Below are 23698 nucleotides of genomic sequence, written 5' to 3' on the forward strand. Positions count from 1 at the left end.
TGCGCGCGGAGGCGAATCCCCGCGTCCCATTGGCCAAGGGCTGCCCACAGGGGGCGGGGCCGTGGCGCACCGCAGGCGGGCACGCGGCCGGCCGCGTTCAGGCTTCGCGCCTCGGTTGGGGATCCGGTCACGGGTGTAAAAACCCTCAACGCAAAGGCCTGTGGTGTCAGGACCGCGCCCCGAGTCGCGGGAGGGACCAGCGGCCCCGCGGGGGCCTGGCCCGAGGCACCAGCCGGGCCGTGGCTCTGGCGCTCGACCCCCAGCGCCCCAGCCCAGAGGCCTCCCTCTGCGGGGGAAGGAGCTGCCGCTCGCCCCGCGCCTCGCCTCCAGCACCTGCGAAGCCGTGGGCTCATTTTACAGTTTAATTTGAAAGGAAGTAGGGTGGTTGTATAAAGCACAGCGAGTCTTCTGCTTTTGTCGTGTGCCAAAAACATCCCCCAACTGTCTAAAGGATTATTGGAGAGTGGCTGATTTCCCGCTGAAGACTGAAGCGAGAAGGTTGAGATTTGACCCATCTAAAACTCACCTAAAATTCATGAAAATAGTGGCTTCCACTGGTCTCTTTACAGGCATGAGCAGGGTTTGTCCCAAAGCTAAGGTGGAGCTGAGAATCCCATTGTTTGCAGAATTAAATATATTAGTAACATGAATGACCGTCTTGATCTGACCTTCAGCTTTACATAACAGTTTCTTCCTCTTTCTCTGACGCGTGTGTCTCACAGCAGAACCCGTGTTTATTCTCCTGTCCCGAGAGTGCACTTACCCATGTGAACACGGATCCAAGTTGCGGAGTTCCTTTCTCTGATGCGAGTTGTCAGTGTCAGCAGACATCAGCAGAAACTCTTTCCCCACCACAATTCTTTCAGCACCACAACCAGTACCCTCACCCCGACCACAAGAAGCATATGCACTTTACAGAACCGCTTAGGGTTTCTAAAAAGTAATATACATATTATACAGAGGAAATCATTAAAAAAATAAGAAAAATAGACTGCTTCAAATAAAAATGTGTTGTGTTTGGCTGCCATCCAGGTTTCCCAGTTATTCCAGTTCTGACAGACCGAGATGCTGCGTATACAGATCTCCAGCAGAAGCCAAGGGCTCAGCATCTGTGCTAGTCTGGTCTCCTACCTCCCGGATCAAACCTTTTTAACCTCACAAAATCTTCCCCTATGTTTTACTAGTTTCGCACAACGCTCATGCCTCAGAATTGTGTAAATCGCAAATAATGCCATCGCCAACCAAGCATTAAATGAATGTAAGTGTAAAACCGTACCCAGAGTCCTCAAAAGAAATGCAGTGTTGATGGATGACTTCAGTTGCAAACACAGTTCTGATTGTGGATTTTTTAAATGTAAAACACTTGGTGGGTTGTTTTTTGTTTAATTTAGAACAATAGAAATAAAACTAAGGCCATTTTCTTGCATTACACCGTATTTTGGTGGTGTTTTTCTTCACAAAAAAAAGCCTATCAGGGTTAGGTACTGAAGGTTCCTTTTGTCTTATTCCATAATCTATTGCCACACAAACAGAGATGCAATCAACTGTTCTGTACTATAATTGTTCTGCAGATTCATGGAGTCGAGGTCACCTCAAGAACCAAAATCCAAGGATACATTTCTATTCATTGGACATGCCTTTTCCTTTCCAGTCTTGCAGATCAGGGAATACCAGTCATTATTATAAACTGGTAGTAGTCTCAATGTGCTGTTCATTATAGCACTTCTGACACAAACACACACCTCTTCTTCACTTTTGACTGAAAAGAGGATGTTGAAAGAGAGTCACAGGTGCAAAACCACCAAAATATATCCAATTTATGTGTTCAATAATCAGTGCACCCTCTACCCCCTCTTCCTCACCACTATTTGACAAATTTCTAGCATGCAGTAAGTCAGAAGTGGCTATTACCTCACTGGGTTTTATTCAGAAAGCATTTTAAGATTTGCTGAAAGCTCTGTCTAAACTGGATCCTACCTTTGTTACAGCACCCCACACCAGCTTCCCTAGTGACTTAATTATAGATGCTGGGCCATATGTCAACAGACTCTGATCAACCATTTTATCTAGCTCATCTGCTGAGAGAATACTTTCTTTGGATAAGCCTGTATGGCCTGTTAGACTGTGATAAAGACACCAGTACTTACCTTCCGTGCTGGGATGATCTCTCAGTGCACACTGACTTACACATTACATTGCTGTTCTGCAGCTCAGGATGGAAAGGTGGGGTGATTACTCCAGAGATCTCTGCACTGAGCTTTAACAATGAAGAATTAAGGGAAGTTAATCATGGACCATGCAGCTAACTTCCTAAGAGGCTTAATTATAAATGTTGTGCAGTGTACAACTGCAAGAAGAGATGGGTGTTAGCTAGAGAATGTGTCTTCTGAAATTACTCGTGTGAAGGTAAGGTGAACCTGAAGAATCAAAGGATAAACATCTTCTGGAAAATCTAGAATATTCCAAATTAGGAAAGAACAAGAGAAAGTGGTTTGCTACAAACAACTGAATTGTTTCCAATTCTTAATTGACAACTGAACAGCACTTGAAAATTAAACATAACACTCATCTATCAGTAGATTAAAAAAATTGGTTATAGATGCATCTGCTTTCTCAAATGAAACTTCTCTTTCCATTTACATTTATCACCTAAAATATATTTGCCTAGTTATTATCCTTGGTGTATTTTTTCACGCTGCTCAGGCAGTCTGTTGAAAATTACTGATCATTTCCAGTGAGCTGAGTGCCTGTGGAAACTAGGAGTTGCTGAGTGTCTTGATCTGGCATACAGTCAGGACCACAGCGATCTGAACAGCAGTTCATCATGGGAAAGAAAGGGCATAAGAACATAAACAATGACAAATATGACCAATGACACAAAAAATGACAGAAAAAAACCCAGGGTAGGTGCAAATATAAAGGCACAGTGAGCCATGATTGCCAGTCAGAAAAACAGCTGAGTAGGAGTTCGCAGTTTAAGAAACCTCTGAAACTGCATACATTATGTTTAGATTAGATGGAGGAGAGTTTCATAACTAAATAACAAAGACTACTGCAATTATGATATGGGCAGGTCAACAGCATAACAAAAAATATGTTCTCACTGAAGGTAATGGGCAAAAATTCCCTTATACTTGATGGAATCACATTCATTAAAAAAATCACAAATTGTCATCTGAACAACTCTCCGTTACTGTGTTCTCGATTGTGGAAGGATGACTTTTTCTCCACTACCATGCATTAGAGGTTCCTGGTGAAGGCAGCACCATTCAGGGTGTTATCTGATTTAGCTGGGAACGTTACCTGCACGTCCAGTGTGATTCACATGTTCTCTGCTATGCCCATACCCCTCCCATGCCAGGTGGCCTGGGCTTGTTGCAAGCAGAAGATGAGGCGATACTCTCCTCCTTTGCTCCTCCTTGCCTCCTGACTACATCCCCCATACTGCTGGGGCACGCAGGGCTCTCCACATCACTTCAATCCTAAACACGAGACAGAAGTAGGAGTTAGTACTGTGCTATTTGGGGTTTAGATAGTGATTCTGCTGCTTGCTCCTGAGCCCACATTGTGGTTTCTCCTACAGCCTTATGAAACCCGTGTGAAGAGCCTGGTTGGCCTGGAGCTGCCTTTCCCCCAAGCTGGCAGCCCCGGGGGAGGGCAGGCAGAGCTTTCAGGAAGCCGCCTGCCCGGGGAAGCCGAGGTAAGGCCCGGGTCCGCCACCGGCAAAGGCAGAGCCATTCCCTGGGGAAGGGGCTTCCCCCCTGCTGGCAGCAGCCCTCAAGGCTCCCCAAACACACACCTGATGGGTGACAAACATGAGTTCCCACTGGTTCACGGCCCTTCACGGCAACTTGCGGCCCATGGGGTCCCCTCAACTTTCACCAAGAGGCGCAGCGAACGGCTGCTGCCCCTTAGCGCCCTCACGGCCCCACAGCCGGCCGGGACCGCCGCCCCTCCAACCAAGCCGGGCCGGCTCGGCTCGGGGTGCCCGGAGGGCTGCTGAGGGCGGTCGGTGCCCGTCCCCTCTCCTCGGGGACCCCGCAAGGAGCGCTGAAGGGACGGGCGCCTCGATCGGGCCGCGGGCGGTGGGGGCCGAGGGGCCGGGCGGCGGGAGTCGGCGCTGACCGCGCCGGGCACCGGCACCGGCACCGGCGAGTCCCCGCTCCGGGCAGGGCTGACGAGGGCGGAGGCGGCGGGGAGGCGGGAGCGTCAGCAGCCTGCGACCGGGGTGGAAGGAGGCGCTGGGCGGGCACCGCGTGTGAGGAGAGCCGGGCCGGGCCTGCTGGCGGGGCTCAGCCCCGGAAGGTAACGGCTGCGGGGACGGGGAGAGCGGGTAACTGCTGGGGGGACGCGAGGCCCTGAGGAGCGGCGCGGGGCCTGGGGCGAGGGCGCTCCCGCTCCCTGCGGAGCCGCCGCCCGGGCCCGTCACGGGTTAATGCTGCTCTCTTGCAGGCTAATCCCCCCTCTGACCCCGCTCTCTCCCCTTCCCAGCCTGGGCTGTGCTTTTAACCCCTCCTCAGCAGATGCGGAATTAAACCAGTCAAACCTGCACGCGGCTCCGGAGCGGCCATTACGTTACGGGGTCCGCTGCCACGGGCTCATGCGCTCCCGGGGGCGGGAGCGGCGTTACCGCCCCCCGGGCCGCGGGGCCGGGCGGCCGCTGAGGGGCCCTCGGGGAGGGCCGCGGGCTGACGGGTGGCCGGGGAGCGGATTCACCAGCCCCCGCATTACCGGGGGCCTGCGCTGCCCGGGAGGCGAGAGGGTTATGCCACCTCCTCCTCCGCCGCCTCCTCCTCGGGAGGTTCCCCCTCTGCCGTGCCAAGCAGCCAGGCTTCTCCGAGGGGGAAGAGGCAGCCTGCCAGGTCTGTGGTGGAGCTGATCAGGAGAGGCAGAGGTGTATCTGGGTGTTGGTCGAAGGGAACACAGAGTCATTTTAGTGGTTTAATTTGTGAGGCTGTGAGGGGTCGCCTGGGTCATTGAGTTTAGGTCGCTGCAGTCATGGGAAATACAGAGTTGAGGCAAGCCCGTAGAGTCCCCGTAGAGTCCCAACCCCTTGCCACAAGCCACTGTCTCATCTTCCCTTCCGCTCCCACTCCACGGCACAGTGTGGCAAAAGTAATAGTGTACCAAAACATCTGTGTGCTACCCAGAGAGCAAAGGAGACAGGTGACAACAGTGCATGAGGGCCTGCCGTGGCGGGGAGTGGGAAATGAATGAAAATGAATGAAAATGAGCTCTTGTAGATCACTGTGCTCCTTGTCATAAGGGGAGACAAAGAAACTACCAAAACTCCTCACAGACCCCATATTCGCCCCAAGTGTGTGAATATAACGTGCCAGGTGAGATCTGAGCCTGAGAGATCTGTCACTTGGGATGTCAGCATACACTGTTGTGACAATTAGTTGTGATAAGTGTAGCAGCTCAAAGGAAGGCAAAGAAACTGGAACTCTGTGTAATCAAAGGGAGAGTAATTCTCCCTGTGTCCCTGCAGACATGCTGCAGAAATGTTGCTTTTGCACATGGGTGTAACTACAGTCTAAATACTGTGAAAGAAATGGATTACAGTCGAGCTTCTTTCAAATGGTACTGTTTTAAGAGCTGAAAACTACCTTGCATTAGTAGCATCTAGAATGAGAACTGCAAATGTCATGAAAGATTAAGACATGAATTTAATAAGAAAGTGCAAGATATAAAATGGGGTTAAGCATTTGTACTATCGCACAAAGTTCAGTCTATGCATTTCTGAATTCATGGGATGCCCTTCTTACTATTTCACCATATGTCCAGACAGGCCTATTCTACTTTGGCATCTGAATACCTTATGCAATAAGCATGTCATAAGCTTTGGTTAGCCACGAGCACATCTGTTTATCAGTTTTAATGACTACAGTGGAAAAATTATAAATCTAGCTGCTTAACAGCAAATTGAACTACAATGAGTTTTGGTCAACAAAAACAGACTAAAATTTGAGAACTAAAAGTTTTTCATGGAAACAAAGTAGGACCAAGCTATTACAGAAGTGCTGGTATAAAATCATTATTCTGAAACTATTAAGTAGCACTGCTTTTAATTCTCTTGTAGAAGAAGTACCAGAAATCTGACTTTCAAAGCCTTCTGTCGTAGGTTTAATTGCTAACTTTTGGATCACCATTACTTCATTAAACAGTTCCTTCAATGAACTGATCAACCTGCATCTTAAGTAGTTAGCTGCCTTGTCTGAAAGGCAATGCCAGGTTTCATTGTAAGCTGCTTTATAATTTCTAGATTGTCTTCTCAAAGACAACAAAATTTACTTGTAATTCTCTAAACAGCTCTGAGATCATGGGCCTAAAGTGATAAAACTGTTTGCATTAGCTTGCAAATGGTTGTTTACATTTAGTTGCAGCACAGATCACTTCCCAGACAATTACTTTGCACCTCCAATGGCAAATTAAAGGCCACAGTATTCTTTTTTCCTCGTAGCTAGTCAAATTCATGCGTAAATTAATGCAGATACTACCTTTATCCTACCTCTAAACCTTCATTTGGAAAACTTTCACGTAAACTTTTGTTAGTGGCCTATTCTAATAACTAGGGATTGAAATACAGGCAAGTATGTTGTAAATCACCAAGGAGTAACCCAGCAGATGGAAATAAAAGTTACTGCTTAACAACATACTCTGAGAGCTGGTGAACTGGAATAGAACAGAGTGCTGAAATTGATACTAACATGTAAGTTTCGCAGTAGTATTGTGGAGCAGGCTGAGTAAATTATAATGTATTTCCTAAATTTTCTTTAAAATGCACCATAAAATGGGAAAAATACTGGTTACATTCAAATCTTCCATTGATTTTAATTGGATCAAGAGTGCAGCGTGGGGGAGGACCCTGAACTTCATGGAGTTCTCTTGCTAACATCTTATTTGCACAGTATGGTTTTGTTCTGTGTTGGGGAAAATAAAATTACTTGGGTTTATGTCTGTAGTTTCAGCTCCATTGTGATCCTGCAAAACTCTCTTGACATGCTTATTCTTTTCTAGGTGGCAACCATCGGCCAACCACAAGACTGTCACAATGAGTTTTGTTGAATATGGAGATACGATAAAGGATGGGGACACAGCTATTGTGTTCTTGGGGCATGAATCCATGTTTCCTGTGAAAGTGCAGCATGGCACTGTAACTCAGACTAAGTATGGGGTCATCAGGCATTCCACAGACCTCATAGGCAAGCAGTATGGCTCCAAAGTGACCTGCAGTAAAGGAGGATGGGTGTTTATTCTTCATCCAACTCCAGAACTGTGGACCATGAATCTTCCGCACAGAACACAGATTCTGTATTCCACTGACATCTCTATAATCACCATGATGTTAGAACTCAAGCCAGGCTCCATAGTATGTGAATCAGGTAATAATTAATACACTGAAATCTTTTATTAAGAACTAACACCACACTTCCATGAAGAAACAGGCTTATCTTTACATTTTGCAAAAAGTCTTTTTTTTTCCATTGTGATATAATTTTCCCAGCCTACACATTGAGTAACTCTGTTTCACATGCACGTGTTATCAGCTGCTGTTTCTTCAGCAAGTGGTGTTACCTTAGTATGCTGGCCTCATGTATGGGTATGCCTTTGAGTATGTGTTTGATTAATTCATCTTCTTAGAGTAAATACATAAACAATTTTCTTTGCCTTTTCTAAAACTGTTGTTAAGTACTTCAAAAATATTTTTTAATGCATGATTTGAATCAAAATTCAGGCTTTGCATTTGCAGTTTCAGAAAACATAGTTGAGATAACCCGGTGAAAGAGACCCTGATGATAGGGTGTTGAACTAATAATGGAAATAAATTGGCACTATTTTTATGATGTGATACCATGTAAGTACATATATTTTGTCTTTCTCTTCTCAAACAGTGATCTACTTGTACCACTGCAACTGCATGCAAAGTCACTGTAGCTGTATGATACAATGGATGATGTGTTCATCACAGGGCTGTATTTTGTTTTTAAACTTGGTTTAATTTATTACAGCTTCCATGATTTTGTTTAATTTGCAAATAAGAAGTGAAATTTTCTGTTAATAGATACTTCCCTGGTTAAATACAGCTAATAATAATGCTTTCATGGCTTTATTACTGCAGGCAGTATAAGGCTTGCTTGATTTGAGTGCATCTCTGCAGTTTGGAAAAATATGAACTGAGGTAGTTTGTGCTTGTTTTTTCTGGCTGTTTCCTTTGAATGTTTTTATGAGGCAGTTTCATACACTTCTCTCTCAAGCATAGATATGGCAAAGGATCAGGATGATGGGATTGTGCTGCACTGCATTTTCTTGCATTTAACATTTCCTGTTCCCACCCAAGCATAATTTTGGGCAGCTTTTCAGGCATAATGACCACTTTACAACACAACTGAAGTACCACTCATGTCTGCATCCAGTTGTACCCATTAAGAAACAGGTGGTATATGGAGATGGTTGCTGTATAGCAGCCCTTAAAATAGGCAAAGCCATATGCAGAAACCTCTGGTTCTTTTAAAATGGTTGGATCCTGTGAGTTTACAGTTTGGTTTGTAGGACGACTGGGCATTTTTAGGGTTGTCATGGGAAGTGGCATTGTTCATTGGGCAGCTCTTCACCTCTTCCCAGCCCTGCTTTCTTTAGACAGGATGGGAAAAATAAACACAACCAATTATTCAGGGAGGGGGAGATTGGAATTGCTTCACATCTTGCCTCACTTGGAATAGGCAAATGTTGAAGTACAGAGCTGCACATAAAACGTTTTCAGTAATGTCAGAGGTACCTAGAGAGGATGAAAATGTTTAAAATCTCATTTATCTAAACAGCTAAGAAATAGAAACACTTGATGAGGTAACCTTTCCAGATTCCCAAAAACTGTTGGGAAAAGTCAAAAGTCATAACCACAAACAATCCTTTTTGCTAATGGGAAAATGTGCCCAGGTTTATTTTAATGCCTATGCTGTCAAAGTACTATAACTTCAGCTTTCCAGGAAAAGTGAACAGTTTTGCTGCTGTAGTTGTGCTTGTATTGCTTGAAAGATTGACTGTTCATGAAGAAAGAAGGAAAGAGTATTGCATCAAATTCATCTGGTTAACCCCGAAGCAAGAGATCTTACTGCAAATTTGTTTGCAACTGGCCAGAAGTGGTGATGTGAATTAAAAGTTTTACAGGTATCGACCACTGGAGCCTCCAGTGTGATGATGTAACCCACTTTGGTGCCATCCTAAATGAGACAGTATTCAGTGATCCAAAATCATAAGTTCTAGATTAACCTTGTGGCCTAGACAGAACCAGCTCAATGGCAATTACAGAAACAAGACAGGAAATCTGGTCTAGTAATGATATTTGAGTCTGCTTCTTGCTGGTGCTTGGTTTAAGTATATTTTGAGCATTAATTATCATGGAGGTCTGTCTTTTTTATTATTTAAAATTGAACTGATATATATAGTTGCTTATGGACTAGCAAAGCAGGTATTGCAAACAAGCCAGGCTCATTTCCTCTTGTTTTACTAATGAGACATATGAACTAAGTGCCCTGCATTTACCCAGTGGAAGCAAGCAGAATTGTGGATTAGTCTCCACAACTCTGTGAAGAAAGAATCGATAAAATAAGATGAAATACCCTCTGTGTCATGATGTAACGCTGTGAATATGAGCATAAATGACCTTTTGTGTGGGATTAGAAAAATACAGTAGAATAACCAGAAGGCTTAATTTTATATCACTTGAATTATGCAGTTTAAATTGATTAGTCATGATTTTTCATAAATGATACAAACATATGAATACAGTTTTTGCCATTTTTAATCACCCTTAATAAATACATAAAGAGCAAGCTTGTCAGCAGTGCATACATAATTAAAATAATCCAAGCATACTCTATTGAGGCTATGAGGGAACTCGGCATCTGCCTGATGTTTCATGATAGAGGTGTAGGAATATAATCCTTTTCTTGTCTTCTGCTCATTTCTAATTTATAAGAGTATGTTGAGGTTTAAAAACTGTTAGTACCATTGCTGGAGCTAAGATCCCTTGAAGTCGTTGGTCCCTGGTCTGAGGAATTCCCCACTCTGATCCAGTCTTTAACAGCCCAATCTTTCCAGAATTAAAGGGTACTTTAAAAAACTGCTAAAATACCTGCTGTGGGTGGCCTGGTAGTGTGCAACGTTTAGTTCTTGTCAGGTATCTCTGGATCTTTTTTTTTTTTATGTCACCACTCTCCAAAACTGATCTTGATGTCATCTTCCCAGGCAAGGCTTTTTTCAGTACAGTGATTACAGCTGCCTGTAGTGTAACAACTGCATTTGACAACAGATTTTGAGGTTTTTGCATTTATTTTTACACCACATTAGAACCAGTATGAAACCTTTCAGATACTTTTTCAAAACAAAAGTGTATGGAAATTTTTTTAAAATTTTCCAGTCCCCACATATCGAGGCTTTTTTACTGTCCTCTCTTCTGGGTGAGACCTGAACTCAAGTGTCTGTCCTAACCCTCTAAATTACTCAGGGAATGCAGTACAGCACTGTGAAACCTCATTTAATCTGATAAATCTCAGAAATATTTTGGCTTTGATGGTGCATTGTATTTAGACAAAATGTAATTTAGTCAAAAGTATTCTAACCACCATCCCAGTGATCCTTCAGCATTCAACAAAATCAGACTCACATGAGCAAAAATGTTAATTGGATTTTTCATTTCCCTTCAGCTAAATCCCAAATTAAAAATTGCTAAACCATGTTCATTGCCAACAGCAATGGGTTTCTGAGCCCACAGGCAGGATTTCTGAAGACTGAGAACAGTATTCCGGGTTCTCATGGTGCCTCTGTGGAGGAGTAATGAGAGCTGCTGGTCAACCTTACATTAGAGCTTCTCAAAAACAATTATGAAATTTTCAAACTCACAGCCTGGGTATAGATTTGGTTAAGAGTACACTCATAAAAAATTAATGAGGACTTAATGATTAATGGATACTCAATAAATGATTAATAGTTTATTGTGGAGTCCCAGCAAGTCACCTGTATGCTCATGACTGTTATGAAGTGTTTATAGACTTTTTGACAAATACTGCTCCTGTCTGCAATTTTTGTGTCAGAAATATATGTAAAGTGTTTGCAGCTTTAGCTTTAGTGTAAAGTACAGACCATTAATTTGATTTTTGAACATGCTCATACTAATTAAATATGTTTTATAATGTGTCTCTTATCTACCTCTTAGCAGCTGTTCAGGTTAGAGTGAGAGGAGAATTTGAAAACCCGATTCTTGTATAGCACCTTTTGAATTATAGGAAAGGCCTAATTGGTACAAATATCAGAGAGCATAATATTCTCTTGAGATACCAAAGAGCTGAACCAAAACTGTGGCCACATGAGGCGTCACTCTAATGTATTCAGACTTGGGGCTGACCTGCAGCTGATGAGGAATGCTCTTCATACCCTAAAGTGTTTGTTTCCAGACTTTTCTGGACTCACTTTCATCTTACCATTTCACTTGACCATCATGCGCATTTCTCATGCAGCTCTGTTGTGTCCGTATGCAGAAGATCCCTCCCTAAAGAACTCCAACTCTCAAATCTCTAAGGAAAAATTCTTCTCAGTCTTCACATTCCCATTCCTTTCACTGTCAGGGCCAGCCTTGAAAACTTCCCTGCTATCCTTCCCCTAACTCCTCAGTCTGGTCAGTGGGCAGTGGCCCTCTTTGACCTCCAGTCTGCTGCCTGAAATGCCTGTTAAGCATGGTGTCCTCAGCACATAGGCCGGAGAAAGAGCAAATCTTCTGTGAAGGGAACTTCCTTATTTGCTATTTCCTCTTTCAGCTGCCAGCTCATCTCCTTGAAACTCCCTCCTGCTCCTCCCTCTCTCTGTCCCTGCTTTTCCTGTGTCTCACCTCTGCCACTGTGATTTGTGCCCTTGACTATCTTCACAGTAAGATCTTTGGGTTAGTTTCCATCAGATGCTTAATATCTCTTCATATATTTGCTAAAAATTATTGATTCTCCCGTTACATAAACTTGTCATGTACATTGAGCAATCTTTCTCTGTTCAGAGTTTCTTGACAGATACTGACTGTGGAGTTGTTAGCTCTGTCTAAAGATTATTTTTCCTTTGGTTTTGAGGCTCCTTCCGTTCTCATGGTTGACTCATGACCTGTCTTACTATTTTCTAGGTCTAAGTGGTGTAGCTAGGAGACAAATACAGCAACACTGTCATTGTTTTGTTGTATTTACTCATTTTAGAATATCTTAGCTAGGCAAATTTTGCAGCAGAAACTTCAGTTCTATTAAAATGTTATTAGATATTGTATTGACCCAGTATTAAGTAATACTCTGCATACTTTTCCTATTTTCAAGCAATATGAACCTATGTACACACTTAAGAGCTTCTTCAAGCTTTATTCCAAAATGTGTTTGCTTGTGCACTGCTGTAAACATCTAGAAGTCCTAACTCACAATTTGTAGTTCCTTTTTTAAAAAGAAACCCCCGATGAGAAATTTTTAGGGAAGACAAGCGAAGCAATAGCCTGCAATGAGGAAATGTAGTGAAACAGGTCACTTATGTTTATAGGATGGATGGGATTCCCAGAGGTTAGACAAATATCCTTTGCAATAAGAAAAACAGACTAAACAGAAAACAGTGTCAAAATGTACTCTCTTACTCAGTTATCAGTCAAGTGCTCTGCTAGATCCTGTGGTAACACTCATGTTCCTGTTGACAGTGCTGTGATGTGTATCTATACTGTGTTGAAATAACAGCTGTTATTTTTGAACAGCTCAGATGTCGTCCACTGCAGCTTTGAAAAGGTGAGCAGCGATCTTAACATGGACATTGTCTCAAGATGGCTGAGGTGTGTGGACGCTTCTCTGTGGAAAACCTGTCACTTGAATAAGCAGAGTGAGCAGAACAGCTCTGTTTGAGGTCAGGGGAATGATCAGGCAGTTCATCTGATCAGTACTTTCTTGTCTACAAATCAGAAGGAAGTATCAGTGGGTGCTGAACTAGTGTTTCATCTAGGTGTCCACTTGTTAGGATTACAATCCTTCTAAAACTGAAGTGTTCTCCTTGTCAGAAACATTCCTTGGGCAACAACACTCCCCTAAGCTTAGATGTATCAGAGAAGAATGGAGTGTACTACATTGGTCTGCAGGGCCATTAGCCACCTAACTCATGTGGTTTTAACACAGGATCCTAATTCATGCCTTTGGACTGAGATGGACCACTTTCCTAGTCTACATTCTGATCCCCTACACGGTGCCTCCTCAGATTTTAAGCTTTGAGTTTGGCGTATTAGGGACCCTGTGGTGTCATTAAATGCCTGCAGTGCAGATATCTGCTTTTTGACTAAGATGTTTAAGATCACAGAATAGTCAACGTAAAAGAGCATCATATTTTCCAAAGGCATTAGCAATGACCTAAGTGCTCACCTAAGTGAGTTCTAAAACAGCAGCTGTGGTGTTAAGACTGTCTTCAGGGCAGTTTGAATTATCGTTTTACCTCTCTTCTATAGACTCCATTCATGATTAATACGCTGTAGTTAAATGGGCATTGTCCTGTGGTAGAGAGCAAATGGTTTCTAAGGCTATTTATAGTGCAAGCTGTCAGAAAGGCAAGCATCCTGGTGTAAAAATGATAAGCTGTATTTGTTCCAGAAGTTGTCTTACCCTCCGCTTTCTAGGTCAAATCAGGAATTTCACCTCACCTATATGAGACTGAAAATATGTTGAAGCCCATCCAATTCTTAACTTGCCTCTTCTATGGAAAATACTAATTTTTGAGCGTTCAGATTATTGGTTCATTTGTATACAGGTAATTCAGCTATGATATTTCAGGTTCAGTAGCATTCTAGTTCATGTCTTCAGTAGTACTACTTGTGTTTTTCTGCTTTCCCGACTGATTCTGTATCATGCTAAGGATACCTTTCATTTCCCAAGGAAATCTGAACCTGACTAGAACTTATTCCAAACTGGTGCCTAAGACTCTTTGGGTCATATTTTGCTGAGTACCACTTTTTTCAGTAGTTATTTTGAAGGGCAGAGAGAAATTGAACAGGAATTGAGAAAGTGACAGGAGGACTCAAATGTTGAATGTTGCAGATATGCAGGGGAGAAGGTGAATATAAACATTCATTTCCCCTTCTACAACATCAGAGAAACATTGTGTTGAACCCCTGCCTTCTGTAGACGGTGCTGATTGGGCTTCACGGGCTGTGTCGTGTATGGACTCACGCTGAACTGCCAGAACCCCCTAATTCCTAATGAACCACATCAAGCGTGCTGAACTATCAGGCACATGAGAGTTGACGGTCATCATCATTTCATGGGACTGGGTTCAGAATCTGTCATCTCTTCAAGGAGAGGTTTTGCAATGGTGTGTGATTCATAACCATCTTCTTGTTTCCTGCAGTTTTGAGTGTTGTCACAGAGAAAGCAGGCAGCATCTTCAGAAATACTCTCATTAATGATGTTAGTGTGATAGAATTTGATATGTTAAAATGCAATACATATGTATTATTCTCATGTTTGCGGTGGCCAGACAACAATAAATAATTCCTGGTAACCTTGTTTAACAAAAGCTCAGTCTGCTATATGCCTGCAAGTGGTGACTTCCAGCATCCTGGTTTTAGTTCAGGGTTTGGCTTGGAGTGTTTGTGAATAAAAAAAGAGTACTGGAAAAGAAGCCAAAAAATCTTAATGGGTTTTCCTAGGAAGGAGGCAAACAGTATCTTCTGTAGTGTTTTTAAGAGCAGATTTAAAAGGAAAGTGATTAAAAATGCAAAAGAATATGAACAAGGAAACTGGATACATGCACAAGCTGCCTCTCTCTTCTGCTTACAGCCCAGCTGTGCTGACAGGCCTTCTGTTCACTGCTTTAGATTAACAGAAAAAGATGCAGAAATTGTGCAGCATTACCCATTTGAGAGGTAAAATAATTAAATTCCGTCAGTTTGCAAAAGTTCTCAGTTGTGCAATCTTGCCTTCTGGCATGAAATATAAAGGCAGAGAATTTGAGTCATTCTAGCTTCATTTTAGCATCCTCTGAACAATAGTTCCCTGCTCTTGTCATTAAAAAAACCCAAACCATCAGTGAAATGCTATTTCTTTGCTATGTACATACATCACTGAGTTTTTACAACCACATAGCTACTGTGCTACCATTACTCCTTTTGACCAGGGAGAAGTTTATGTTGACATTTAGAGCCTGCAGGCGCCATGACCAGATAGTTTTTCATGTGTGGACATGGAAGTGTCTTTTGCCTTTTGCTTGCTTTATTTTAATACTTGGCATGAATGCATGGATTTTCACTTCAAATAAATGTGTATATCACAGTTTCTCTCTTCCCTTGGACCACTCTGAGACCAGTGCTAAAATCTGTAGGTTCTCCCTCCCCATCTAATCTGCCCCATTAAAGCTGGGGGGAGGGTGCAACCCTCAAAGGGAAGCAGAGGAGCAGTGCTGGTCCGGTGGCAAACATGGGCCCTGAGCTCTGTTTACAGTCTGAAGGTCTCCCCTTTCAGAGCTGTCAGATTAAATACAGTGCCACGACAATGTTTCTCTCCTTCCGTGACTAAAGGGCAAGAACCTTGGATCCGTCAGTAAACTCTGACTTCCTGTACGATTATGAAAAGTATTGCTCCAATTAAGCAGCTGTACCAGCCCCTGTGTCTCCTAATTAATTTCCTTTCTACTTGTTTCTGAGCTTTTCCACCACTGCTGTACTTCAGGTTCTGTCCTTTATGAGTTTTTAAAGATTTATGTTAGTTGAAAGAACTTGCTTCAGGCTGAAATTTAGCCTGAACAGTCATTGAAGATAGCTAGAAATAGATTTTCTTTCTATAGGAGAAATGTGTTCCAAGTACAGAATTATAAATCAATAAACACAGATAATTTGAGGTTGCTGTGGGGTTTTGAGTTTGGGGGGGTTATTCTGTTAAATGCCACTTGAGTGAGTAATTTGCAATGGGAATTGGTATATGGGTGTTTTTTTCAGTGAAAACGTTGGTTATTAGTCATTCATCTATTTAATATGCCAATGGATCATTTAAAATAAGTTTCCTAAATTATCCAGCTAAAACAAGGAAAAAAACAGTTAGTTCCTGGCTGTACATGGTAATTGTACCTACATACAATTTCAGGTATGGGATGGATCTCATTAGACTTTGTTAGGATTGTGTAGGTGTGTACGTATGTAAGTCACCTGTGGAGGCAGGTCCTTTGGTCACTGTGACTGCAGGGAGCCCAGAGGCCTTAGTTTTGGATAATGTCAGTGGGAGCTGAGGATGGCCAGTGTCTCTTAAGAGGCGTGGGCAAAACGGCCTCCATATTCTGAAGGCCATTTGTATGGATGGATATCAATAGGATTTTCAAGCACGGACCCTTGCCAACATCTCTTCTTTGTTTTAATGAAATACAAGGTTTTGAAAATTCATTAAAATTTGCCTCCATCTCATTTTACCCTAGAAGAGTCCAGCACTTTGAAGAAAACTCTCTGGTTAATTTCCCTGGTATTTTTCTGTCACATTTACTTCCTCATGTTTTCTTGTGGCACTTGCTAGAGCTATAGCTGACCCTTGCCATTATTTTCCTACTCCAGGGAGAGAGGACAGGTCCTGAGTTTGCCAGACTTTTGACTAGTGCTTTGAGGACCCAGAAGACTGTTTCCTAGGTCATTTAGTCCCCCTCACCTTGTGAAGGAAGGACTATTCTCTTTCAGTAGTTTAACGGATGGTTTCTGGGTTTTGAGTAAGTGTTCAAGCAGGAGGACTAATGGAGAAGACCTTTGTTCTAAAGTTTACCACTGTCCAAAGGCACTTCATGAGTTGTTTGTCTTTTCTAGGTACAGGCAGCGGATCCCTCTCCCACGCTCTCATCAGGACAGTGGCTCCCACAGGGCACCTGTACACGGTGGAGTTCCATCAACAGAGAGCCGAGAAGGCCAGGGAGGAGTTTCGAGAGCACAGGGTGGAACATCTGGTCACCGTGACCAACCAGGATGTCTGCAAAAATGGGTTTGGTGTCTCAGACATTGCAGATGCGGTGTTCCTAGATATTCCGTCTCCATGGGAAGCCATAGGACATGCAAAGTCAGCGTTAAAAGCTGAAGGTAACTGAACTTACCTCTTTCTGTTCAGGAAGTACTGTGCATGCACACATCTCTGCCTTTGAGCCATATGCTATAGATCTGCTCACTTCCATTGTCTGATCCCTGTTCTCAAATGTCAAAGTCTCTAGGCATTTCTAAGGCTGAAAAACCTTCAGAAGAGGTCTTCAATTTACAGTGGAAGATTTGAAAGGGCAAGAACTACTTTTTCCTACAAGCCTGTGGTAGCTGCTACCATTAGCATGGGCAGTTTATAAAAACCCCTTTAAACCCTTGTCAAGTGCATTTTGCTAGATCTGAGGTGTGTGGGAAGCAGCAGTAACAATCAATGCTGAAAGCAAATTTCTTTGGCAATTCAGTGAAAAGGTGTTTGTATAAAAGGTGTTCAGATGCACTTCACATCAATCATTGCAGATTTGGACCTATTTAACAGAGCACCCCATGAGTAATGTTAAAGAAAATGTGGTTATACTTAAATACGCTTGCCAGTTTCTGCCTTAAATGTCTGCTGCTGGAGCTAATGAGAAGTTTGCCGTTGGTTGCGGTGGGAATGGAACATAAAGGCTGTTCTAGCTTATGCCAGTTATTCCGGGATTGTGACAGCAAGTGAGAACTGCTGGATGGATTTTGTCAGTTTATTATAAATCTTTTCCCTATAGAAAAATGAGCTTCAGTGAATAAATCATTCTTTTATCCTGGAATAAGTTTTTCCCTAATTAATGTTACACTAACAATATATATACTATACCACAATACTAGTGTGGATCTGAACTAACTTGTGCCAGATCACTTTCACCTACAAAACTGACTTTTCTAATCAAGAAAGCATGGAGTGCTGAGCAGTGTCCATGCTGGGACGTAAGTTTAGTAAAACTTGATTATGTGCCAAGGCCAAGTACTTTTGTTAAAATACATAATCACAGGCCTGACTTTAACTGAATTGCTAGGTCTTCTTGAAATCACAGGATTTAAGCTTTTTTTTTAAAGGTCACCAAATGGTGATCTTTACCTTGCTGAGTCAGGAATGACCCAGCTGTTAGGCTACCTCAGCTACTGCTGAAAATTTTCTAGAAAGCTTATGATACTGATGTAACCACACACTTTCTTTAAAAAGTGAATAAATAGAAAGACTTGTTATCGCTCTGTACCTGCAAGGGTTACAGCTCAGTTTGTAGCTGCTTTCTAGTGTGTCCTGGGAAAAAAATAATTTTCACTGCTCTGTACGATGCCCTTCCCATGCTCAAATTATCTAATCTAGTGAGCACAACACTCAGCTGACTTCCCAGCTCAGAAGGCGCTGCATTGCGCAGTCCAATTTGAATTATTTAAGTGGTGCATGTTTAGAATACTAAACAGAGCTGCTTGAACAGTTCCAAGTTTTGAATCCTTGTCTCACTCCGGCATTTGAAATCCTAGAAAAGGTATTATAGTCCCAGACTGGCCATACTATCTGGCTGTACTTTTCTGTGCTATGCCACAAGGTTACATCAGCTTCGGCAATACAAATAATACTTTAAAATCCCACATTTTTCTGTTGTGAAGTGGCATCCTGCACTTTATATACCAGGCAAAAGGCAAAGATGCAGTTGCTGCAGTTTTTGCTGCAAACCGCCACCAATGTCTGAGATCTGGTATTGATCTAAGGCTCATATTCTGTGTTTCATAGTACCTGAGTGAGCTGGGGGCATTTTTAAAATTTTGCTATTTTGCATATAAACAAAAGCTGGTTTTCATATACAGTATAATTAATCGCAGTAGTAATAGGTACAAACTTACCACATTTCTGTTTTATTCCAAATCATGTGGGTAGTGTTGTTGTGGTTTGGTTGTTGTTTTTTTTTTTTACTGCTGTAAAATCTAAAATACGATAGAAGAGCATCTGTAACTGCTTCCCTGCAGGCAGTTACTTTCCTGTAACTGCAGGCAGATAATTTTATAGTACTCCTTTGTTTTGTTTTCAAATAGTTAAAGCTCTTCTGCAGTAAGAACAGTTTGTGCACATACTGCTGTTTTTCACCACCTTTCCAAGAGTTAGTATAGTGATAAAGCATCACTGGAGAAAATGAGTCGTTCCACTCTCCCCTCCACACCCTCTCTCTCACATCTGGACAGGGTCACATTTGAACCATTCACACTGTGGGTTTTATTGTGATGTGCCATGCAGAAATCGCAGCTGTACTGCCCGATGGTGGTAATTTATTCCCTAAAGTTTTGAGGTACTTTGAATGGAATCGGAGCTAAGCAATATACAGCATCAGCTAGCCTCCTTTTTAAAACCACAGTGTTCATTATAGAGTGTTCAGCTGAGACAGCTTGTAAGAGAGAGTTCTTAACCTTAACAAAACCTTATCAAATCAGTGTTTTCTCTCCTACTTAAGCTCAAGATCCTGAATAGTTGCAGCTCCTAGTAGGCTGAGTGTTAATGATCCTCTTTACAGAGTACATTTATCACTCACGTTATGCCTTGCAGTATGCTGTAAATACACTTCTTACAGTAGCTTGGCCTCCTACTTAAAGCACTGCCAACCTCTGAAGAGCTAAAAGAATAAAATGGCACAGTAGGTTTGTGACTAGAAGGTTCTTGTTCTCTGATGTGCTCTGCTGACGTTCAAGCTTGCATCTCAGCTGCATCCCTCTGTGCTGATTTCACAAGTCACACTTTCAGCAGAAATGCTGCTTGTAATATCTCTCGGGCACTGCTGCACTGCAGAACTTGCTTTCATTTCCAGATCTGCACTGTTTTTCTTTTGCAGCATCTGCTGATTAATGCTTTTCTATAGTCATAGCTGCTGTTCCCAATACCTGACCTTGGTGGATTTTGCAAAATTCCTGTTAACCCCTTCAGGTTAAATTTTAAAAAACGAAGAAATTGAAAAAATTGTGAGGTAACAAAAATATCCTCAATGCTCCACAGTTCTTAAATGCCCTGAAACTTTTGACTCACAGTCATTTCACAGCTGAATACTGTGGTGTTTTGAATATAATTCTGTACCCACCTACTCTACTCTTATAAATATTGTCTATTTCTTCCAAGGCTTTGGAAGATGAGGCAGAAACCCATTTGTACAATAATTTTCATACAGATTTTAAATTTTCAGGTAGGGAGATGGAAAAATACAGCCATGTATTAGGTTGGATTGGCCTCTTGGATTACAAATCTGTCCTAGATGGTGTTTAAATTAACAGTCTGAGGCACAAAATTATTAAAACCACTCTGCTTTTATTTCCCTTTTTTCTTTTAAAGATTTTACTCTTAGATTCAGACTTGTTACTCCTTGAGCATCATAAAGCCCCTAAATTATGAGTTGATCAAATTGTGATCCTTGAGATATCACCTGAATCAGGTAACGTGGTGCTGTCAGGTCTCCCCCTGAAACTCTGCAGGGCAAGTTCCCTCCGAACATCTCCCTCTTTGGCCCTCTGCATTTCCTGCCCTCACAGAAGCCCTTCAGCAGTACAGTGCTCTTTGTCATAGTAGTTAGTTTTCATTTCCAAAGTCTTATATTTGTCTTGTTTGTACACAGTAGACTTAAAACAGGTCTTATCTGCATTTTTTTCCCCTTACCATAGCCATTGATTGTTGCCCTAACCTGCCAGGTTTGGTTATTACAGATGATGTATAGAAGAATAAATAATTCCTCATCCTCCCAGTAGCCTGTAGTGCAGGTAAGGCACTGCCTGGTTTATCTAGTTTCAGTTTTCATTTAGGCTTACCTCCCTCCTCCCCTGAGCTTTCAGGGAATACTATGTCTATGTCAAAAGTCTCACTGACTATTTTTCTTGAGCCCCAGAGGTTATTAATGGTCCCGTTTTAAACCACCCAGGTGTAGCTTTGAGTAGCAGCTGAAATCCCTGGTCACAGATCTCACCCCTGTGGTATCTGGGTAGGGAGTACCCCAGGCTGAATCACACTGAGAAGAGGGCAGTGACATCAAGGCTGATGTTGTTTGGGCTCAGGCTACCTCAGGAACACACCGGGAAGGTGTTAGGGCAGGACTTAGGCCTGACAGTCTAGCATACTGTTGTTCTCCACCCAGGCGTGTGGCACTCAAGTCAGTATCAACGCTTCTCATTTTCCCAGGAGATTGTTTTGGAATAAATGGATGAAGTAATAAGTGCTTGCTAAAATGTCAGCACCAGCCTTTGCTAATGTAGTACCTGCTTTGGTTTAAAGGAGAATTAACTCAAGGTGAGGTTAAAGATCCACAAAATAACTTTAAATTGAAGTGTATCTTCTCAACATTGAGGGGCCATCTAGTCTAGTGCGAACCTGCCTTGCTAAGATCTAGGTCCGGGTGCTAACCCCCAAACCAGCTTCATCAAACAGCAGCTGTTTGCTGAGCCAGCCCCAGTAGTTATATCTCATTGGACAGCATTAACCTAGCTCCAGTCTGTCAGGGCTTGATAGGTCAGGTGCACATGATGGGCCTTGGCTGAAGTAAAAGTGATTCTCTCACATGTCAAGATTCAAGCAGAAGGATTCCTGCGTTGTAATCCATGCTGTGGAATCCTGGCCAAAGCTGTTGGCCTTTACACAGTTTGGAAGTAGTTTGGGATGAAAGGATCCTTAAAGGAAGTTGTTAGGGTTTCTTCCCCAGTTGGGAGCCACCTGATTTTTTAATTTGTTTGTTGCATGCTTTTGCCAGCCAGTAACAGTGAACAGGAATAGATTCCTTTTTGAAGGATGCACCTACAAACGTAGACGTTAAGGTCACATTTGCAGAAAATCACATCAAGCTCCTATTAATGAGCTGGCAAGTGATTTGGAGAAAATTTTCTTTTCTGAATCAAGAAACATCCTTTAATGTCTTCCAACAGCCGAATCCTCTAATTTCACTTGTCAGGGAAGCTGCATCAAATCGCCCACAAGCACACTCACTTAAAGGACGTTCTGTCCCCTTTTACAGAGGCAGTATTTTTAGTGTCCTACTAGCACAGAGTAAATGCCACACTGATGCTGCTCAGTGACTCTCCTGCCTCGCCCCTACATAATGAAAATGCCTGTGTGATTTTTTTCTTCCGTGAGGTCTTTGTAACGTAATCCTCCAATTACGACAGTGCACTGAAGTCCCAAAACCCAGAGCTGTGTTCTTTTATCAGAGATAAAAATGCTGTGTTGTATTCTTTACATCACAGAATCATTTCTAAAATTACAGGCCCTTTTCCCTGGAACTTATTGGTGCTGCACTACATATGTTCTTTTTGCATCTTCTGAATAATACTGGAATGATGAAAAAACCTCTTAGAGCACTTGTGACACATACTATAACCTACAGAAGTGAAAGCATATAGCTTGGACACATTTTCTATATCATAAGCATGCACTGGAGTTCTTGTCAATTGGGTAGCACTGCCAGATTTTTCATACTCAAAACCTAATGCAGTTATTAGCTAAATAGAACTGGTAGAGGTGTTAGTCCTTGGTCAGACAAACCAGAAACAAAATTGTTGGAGCTGCACAGGAACGTACCAGGGACTGCTCTTGAAGGAGGAGCACCTTTCAAGACACTGACCTCTTGTAATGGTGCCAGGGAGTGTCCCTTGATTACTAATTAGATACTGTCTGTTAAAATATACAGTGCTATGTGAATGCAAATCTTATCTTTTATTTCCTCCTTCCCTTAAGCTCTCTTCTCTAATCATTCCAGTCTGAATTGTACTTCAGTTTTCATATCCTCTCGACCCTATTGCTGATTACAATGACTGCCAGGACTGTGTGGGCTTGTTCCAGCCTACGGGTTCGGGAGATTTAACCTCTCCGTTAAATGTTTCAAACTAGCTCGCTCCCTGTAAAACTGGAGGTAGAAAAAAATTTCAGTCTTTCATACAGTCTCATTATTCTCTCTTTCTCAACTGTAGCACTTGTCAGATGCATTATACATGAATAAACACATTTTTAGACAGCTCTTCAGATCAAAAAGCTCACACAGCTTCCCAATGTGAACAGGATTAATCTCAGATAATTACTATATCAATTTATGATGACACACAGATCTCATTAACCAAATTTAGGAATGGTAGCTTTCCTAAGAGGAGAACTCTGAAAGAACATAAACTCTGTTTGTACTGAAAAGTTTCCGTTCCATTGTTTTCACTGCTCTCTAGTCTAGTCCTTCCCTTTGCGATCCACAGAGCAGTGTGCCCCAGCAAGCGGAGAGGGAGGGAGTACGTTTCTTTTCTTCATTCACTAAGGAATCCTTGGCATGGCAAGACAAAGCAATGCATATTCAAGTCCTTTAAGCCTTAAATGCCTCTCGATGTCTAAAGGACAAGAGGGCTCTTGGAGAATTTGAGAATTGTGAATGCTGAAATCTAGATTTATATCTGTGTGGTGATTGTGACAGAAAGGGTGTTGCCTAGCTGGTAATCCTGTGGGGGTACAGAGGGCAGCCCACCGTGTGGAGAATTCAGAAGCATCTGGTCTATTGAGGATGACAGCATCTCTGCTCCTAGAACGGATGAGCCTGTCCTTCTGAGTGCTGGTTTTCTGTTGCTCAGAGTCCACATTTTTTGCTGGTCTAAACACACCATGGCAATTGAAGCTTCCCAAATCTTTCTATTTTAGACAGCCTCTTGCAGTCTGGAACTGCAGTTTCATTTTTGCCT

General features: G+C 42.5%; 1 protein-coding gene and 1 long non-coding RNA gene across 6 annotated transcripts in view; one reads left to right on the forward strand and one right to left on the reverse strand.

The window, feature by feature from the left end:
- Positions 1–80: 80 nt before the first annotated feature.
- LOC141961648 (uncharacterized) lies at positions 81–4591 on the reverse strand. Of its 2 annotated transcripts, none has more exons than XR_012633808.1 (4): positions 4547–4591; positions 3304–3482; positions 2148–2257; positions 81–1759 (listed from the first exon to the last, which is right to left on the reverse strand). It is a non-coding gene; the product is annotated as an uncharacterized LOC141961648 (long non-coding RNA). The 2 variants fall into 2 exon arrangements; XR_012633809.1 differs by lacking the exon at positions 4547–4591 and adding an exon at positions 3800–4064.
- TRMT61A (tRNA methyltransferase 61A) overlaps positions 4210–23698 on the forward strand; it is a 29356-nt gene continuing 9867 nt past the window's right edge. For all 4 annotated transcript variants that reach the window (XR_012633807.1, XR_012633806.1, XM_074908743.1 and 1 more), the window contains exons 1-3: positions 4210–4305; positions 7021–7385; positions 16829–17095. Coding sequence is in view for 2 of the 4 variants with exons in the window: in XM_074908743.1 (XP_074764844.1) it covers positions 7055–7385; positions 16829–17095 (598 nt within the window). In the remaining 2 variants the exon portion in view is untranslated. The remainder of the gene's footprint in view (positions 4306–7020; positions 7386–16828; positions 17096–23698) is intronic.

The sequence above is a fragment of the Athene noctua genome, chromosome 6, assembly GCF_965140245.1.
Source record: "Athene noctua chromosome 6, bAthNoc1.hap1.1, whole genome shotgun sequence".
Classification (NCBI taxonomy): domain Eukaryota; kingdom Metazoa; phylum Chordata; class Aves; order Strigiformes; family Strigidae; genus Athene; species Athene noctua.